At 43.9% G+C, this 5,623-nt stretch overlaps 1 protein-coding gene across 1 annotated transcript; it reads right to left on the bottom strand.

The window, feature by feature from the left end:
- Window positions 1-3,180: 3,180 nt before the first annotated feature.
- On the bottom strand, window positions 3,181-5,299 carry LOC104587553 (NAC domain-containing protein 2-like). The gene is made up of 3 exons (XM_010245210.2): window positions 4,991-5,299; window positions 4,617-4,891; window positions 3,181-4,111 (listed from the first exon to the last, which is right to left on the bottom strand). Exons 1-3 carry the CDS (start codon window positions 5,148-5,150, stop codon window positions 3,644-3,646), a joined length of 903 nt encoding a protein of 300 aa, XP_010243512.1. The 5' UTR covers window positions 5,151-5,299; the 3' UTR covers window positions 3,181-3,643.
- Window positions 5,300-5,623: the final 324 nt, after the last annotated feature.

The raw sequence follows: 5,623 nt of genomic DNA, 5'->3' as shown, positions 1-5,623 counted from the left end.
TATTACTTTTCCTGATTTGAAAATTGTTTTTGTTTTGAAAAACAAATCCATACATATCTGTTAACATCTCCTAAGTTGAAAATAGGCCTCAATCTCAAGACAAGAGAAAAGTTGAGGGAAAATTCTCAAGGAATATAAAAAATTTTGTTAATTACTTTCCCTTCGTTTTTTATTTTTCTTATTTTCTTTCAAACTTAAAAAAGTTCAAAGACAAGGAAGAAAAAAAGGGTTCTAGCAGATAATGGCAATTTTTTGCCCTGAAAAAATAATATTTTTATAAAATAATTAAAATAAAATAACTTTTTTGGAAAAATATCAAGAAAGGACAGCAATACTGTTCATCGTCTTCCCCTGCCTCTGTATTCATGCGAAAAATATCAGGAAATGTGTGCAATGGTTCCACTCTACTTTGCCATGTTGGTGGCGTATGGTTTGGTAAAGTGGTGGAAGATATTTATGCCATGTTGTGTGTTTGCTGTTCCCGTGCTGTCATTCCACTTCATATCTCAGAACAACCCATACGGCCATACCAGATGGACACCAAGTTCATACTGGCTGATACTGTTTCTAAGATCTTGGTGCTTGTTTTGCTCTTCCTCTGGGCCATGATCTTCCATGGAGGACTAGATTGGTTAATCACTCTCTTCTTTGTTGCAACACTGCCAAACACACTAGTCATGGGCATTCCACTGCTCAAATCCATGTATTGAGACTTCACTCAGAGCCTCATGGTGCAACTGGTCGTTTTACAATGTATAATCTGGTACTGATATTATCTACTCCATAACCCGGTTCTGTGCTACACCATTTCTTTATTTAATTTGGTTTTCTTTCTTCAGTCACACTGCAACTCTCTCTCTCTCTCTCTCTCTGTGTGTCTGTGGTGTGAAAAGATGGTAAAAAGTAGTGAAGGAAGAATGTTTTGTCATTGGGTCTATGTAAAAGCTTAATCTGGATATGGGTTATGATGCAGGTATACGCTTCTACTGTTCTTGTTTGCCTACTAATCCAGGACCAGTTCCCGGTTTCCGCATCTGCCTCCATAGAAAAATTCGAGATCGACGGTGATGTAATTTCCCTCGACGGCTGGGACCCATTATGTTCCGAGTCAGAAGTTGTCGGAAACGGCCGCATTCGAGTTTGTATTCGACGGTGACAACATCAAATACACACCGACGTGGATCAGATCTCCGGCAGGTGGGAGGGTTTTTCCGGCAGACGTCACCAGCATTCTCCGGTGTGAAAATGGTGTGGGAGTCACCGGGGAAAAGTCAAGCTGGGGGGACAAACAAGGGTGCAAAGATGTTGGACTTAGAGGCAGAGGGAGACGATGAACAATATCATTGCCCTCGATATTTTTTTCAAAAAAGTTATGTTATTTTAATTATTTTATAAAATTATTACTTTTTATTGATATTCGGGGCAAAAAGTTGCCCTTATCTAATCTAATAGAAACTCAAAAAAAAAAATTAAGGAAAGATCAACCTTTTAGTCGAGATGGTCACTTGGCACCTCTACAAATAGGAGGTGCAGGATCAACCAATAGAATTGTAGGATCTTCATAGTATGACCAGTAGGCCTCCCATGCTCCCTGCTCTGCTCTACCCCCAAATCTTTTTCATGAAGCAAGGTTCTAAACATCGATACAAATAAAATCGATCCGATATATCGGATGGGTCTGTATTGGTTGGAGCTTTACTTATATAAAAAAAAAACTATTCCGGAGGATTGGTATAATGCCTGTCTACCCCCTGAAACAAGTCAAATACTGAAATAATTATTATAGGAGCGAATGGGAAGGTCACCGATATAATATATCGGCCGATACGATACACTCCAATACGTTGCGAAAGACGAAAGGCCTGTGCATAGCAGAGGCTTTCCCTTTGGGAGGGCTTTCACCCTAGGTCTTTTGGTTTTACAAGATGGAACATTGGAGCCTACAGATGGCTCTCAATACAAGCTTCGAAACAGCTGAACCAAAGTCCAACCAACAATTCGTGGCCGAGCCCGGCTTACAAGTTACAATCATTGTCATCAATCATCATGAGTGATGAGTCCAAGTAACTGGGCTATTCCAATACGCGGTTCCATCATTTTCGTTCAGAATTCCACACCGCAGACGATGCTCTGAATAAGAATTAAGAATATGAAATTGATGGTTTTGAATCCTGGTCCTGGCCTCGTGGCCATTACTATCGTTGCCTACAATCACGAATCCTTCTGTTCTGTTAATATTTTATTCATTATTTATTAATTATTTCAACCCAATGAGCTTGATATTATCACTCTCACCTCTTACTTACATAACCGTACAAAACAAGAAACCAGGAATAGAGATCCGGGTCATGACCAACCCTGCCAAACGCGTTACCGCCTCCAAACATAGCTGTCAATTAAGTTGCTATATTGCCATTTGCCAACCTGGTGGTTCTCCATCTGTCAATCCGATCAGCAGAACATTCGGTCCGACCTGGTCCCGGATCGATCCAAATACATTCCATACTTTTTCAAAAGTGGGAAAAGGTGATATCAATAGGGTCCTGTTCGACGGTTAGTCGGTGGCATCTTCTGCTCAATTCACCGCTTCAGTCTGGTCTTCGTTGCCCATCCAGTTCATATACCCATCGGTATGAGCTGTTTAGGACCCTTATTATTGGGCCAATTATAATCGTCCAATGGGCCGGGCCAGTCGAGTGCTTTTTCTTTCGACATTTCCAAAGCCCACTGCCAAGTGCCATCCCAGACAACGAGAGTGAAGGACCTCTTTACTTTTACTACATTGAAGTTGGGCACCAATGTCAATGTGTGAAGGAATAAGAAAAGTCGTTTTGTTGCTTTCAAATTTAAGGAAGAAACAAAAACGTGAAGCGTAGGTTCAAAGTACCAAAAGATGCTCTTCCAAGTGTCATCATTCGACGAGGGCCCACCCTCACAAAAAGTCACCTCCCTTTAAGGCCGTCCGATATGCAAAAGCTGGGAATTCAGGCCCAGCAGTGAGTGTTGAAACCGCCTGGGAGCCCAACAGGTTTCAATGTGAAACCTAACATTGACAGCAACGCACAACTGGGTCCTTGTCTTGCTGATTATCTCCTACGGTCCTACCCGTATTGTTCCAGAAACGGAAGAGGTCAAAGGTCAAATTTCTAGGCAGGTCTCTTTCCATATTCCAATCCATCCTTCATTTGAAGCTTATTTCCATAATAATTATGCAATTTACTACACCATGCACAGAAAAAAATCTGATGCAAACATAAGAATAAGAGAGACGAGAGAAAGAGAGAGAGCGAGAGGAGAGTCTATTGTATGTACATCTTGTACAACTACATATATCAGCCTGGGGAAAATATAATATTCACTGTCCGATTAAAGGCAACCAATTGACGTCCGATCTCCACCGCACGATTGAAGCGACTGCATCCAAATCATTGCCGCTCAATCTCTACATGATTCATGTAATCCCCAGTACAAGTTAGCAAAACCCATCTATATAACCATCTCTCCTAAGACTTTCATGTTGTTGTCTTCGCACGTGCACAGTCATGGACTTTAGCCTCGTGTGCAGTGCAAGTATCCGGTATTGCATGCACCACGGAGGAAGAATGTAACTTGGACACCACAGATTTGATCTTGACCGTTCGCTTCAGAATGGCTTCTGCAGGTACATGAACATGTCCTGTAAAGGGTTGAACTCGTTGACATTATGATTGAGCAGAGGAAATGGGTTATCAGCGGCAGTACCGCCAGTGGCATCAAGGTAATTATAGGGGAAATCGAGGGCCTTCTCGCAATCGCTCCACTTGGGCTCGCTCTCGACCTCCTTGTCGCACGTGAAGTCCGGTGACACCACGTGCTCGGAGCAGCTCGAGTCAGCATGCAGTTTCGGTATCGAATCCGAGGAGTCGAAATACATCATGTCATTGATCGGCGGCGCCGCTGCTGGCGGTAGCGCCAGCATATCGCAGCCGTACGATACGGTGTCTGGCTTCTGATCTTCGACATCCGAGCAGGTGGACGAAGGGACGGGCATGGATTTCCGACTATCGACGGACATATTTCTCTCTATGCTGCCTTTCTTATTGTAGATTCGGCACAGAACCCAGTCGTCCAGCTGCACAGAACCATCAACGTCAGATCAGAATCTAAGACCTTGACAGTAAAAAAATCACGACCATAAAAAAAAAGCTTTATTTCTTTATTTAGAATGATAAATATGAAGAATCTAATTCTTTCCTGAAAACGGAAAGATTAGAAAGTTTAGAAACGTCACTATTCACAATAATAATATACGTGGAATCACTTGGATGAATATGAAACCTATGATCATTTTCAATGGACCCACAATTTTCTAATTTAGTGTTATGGTGATGGGGTAGGGTCCATCGAGAATGATAGACCTCCCATAACAATAATAGAAGAGGAGGAACTTGCTATGTTCAGGACCCAAGGGTTTTCAATCATAGACAAAATGACTATTTTGCCCCGTTGGCCCCTTCGACTTCGAGTCGACCACTGAGATTTCACTTGGAGGCTTGGCAGTTCATGTTCTCGTAAATGCCTATCATACCCTTTATTATATGAGCTTATTACGAGACAGGATGGGGAAGGGGAAGTACTCTTAAGCTGTTCTTCTTCCGAGCCGACCTATCGACGTCGGCGAGACGATACTCATGCATGATCCAGTTGGTTTTCTCTCCCCTGGGCGCTTTTCCGGCGTAAAACACCAACGCCTTCTTTATTCCGATCGGTTTCGGCTGCCCTATGGGCTTGTCCGCTCCGGTGGCCTTCCAGTACCCGGTTCCGGCCGCTCGGTTCGGCCTCGATCCGTTTGGATACTTTCGGTCCCTGGGAGAAAAGAAATACCACTCCTTCTCACCATACAACGCCATGCCTGCACAGCCATCAACACCGACCGACGTTAATCCTAGCTTATTCATTTATGAAGCCAGTTAATTAAAAATAAAATTTAAGTGAAATCAAGAAGAATTACAGGGAAGATGCCATGGATCGTATTTGTAGAGATCAATCTCTGCGATAATCGGAACCGCGATGGACTGAGACGCGCATTTACGGCAAAGGTAGTGCATCACCAACTCCTCATCCGTCGGATGGAATCTGAAGCCTGGAGGTAACTGCAAATCGGCCGTCATTTACCTACTTTCTTCTGTGAAAAAACTGAAAATTTCGGTTCTTTTTTCTCTCTACTCTCTGTTTCCTCCCTGCTGCAGTTGCTGGTGCTGCTTCTACTTCTTCCTCGATGGTTTCGGAGGCTTGGTCCGAACGACAGCGCTTGAAACGTAGAAACCAAGAGTGAGGCCGGTATTTATAGACCGAAAAGAGCCACGTGGTATCAGTCAGCCAGCGGTATGTAGAACTACACGTGGACCGGACCATCCGCCGTAGAGGGCGAAGAGCGGCTGACCGCAGTCGGACACGCGTCGGCAATCCAAAGCGGCGGTGCCACGTGTTGATACGACGCTTTTGGTGATTTAGTCATTCCTTGCGTCACCTGTTTTGGCCGTATTCGCAAGTCGGCTCTTGGCCTCTTGGGGACCAACGGCCCCCGCCCCTCCTCGGAATCGCTTTGGACCGGTGTTTCTCCCTTTTTCATCTCCTCGGTCCT

The sequence above is a fragment of the Nelumbo nucifera genome, chromosome 5, assembly GCF_055504915.1.
Source record: "Nelumbo nucifera cultivar China Antique chromosome 5, China Antique-T2T, whole genome shotgun sequence".
Taxonomy (NCBI): domain Eukaryota; kingdom Viridiplantae; phylum Streptophyta; class Magnoliopsida; order Proteales; family Nelumbonaceae; genus Nelumbo; species Nelumbo nucifera.
The sequence above is the reverse complement of the archived record's forward strand: the minus strand, read 5'-3'. Positions and strand labels throughout refer to the sequence as shown.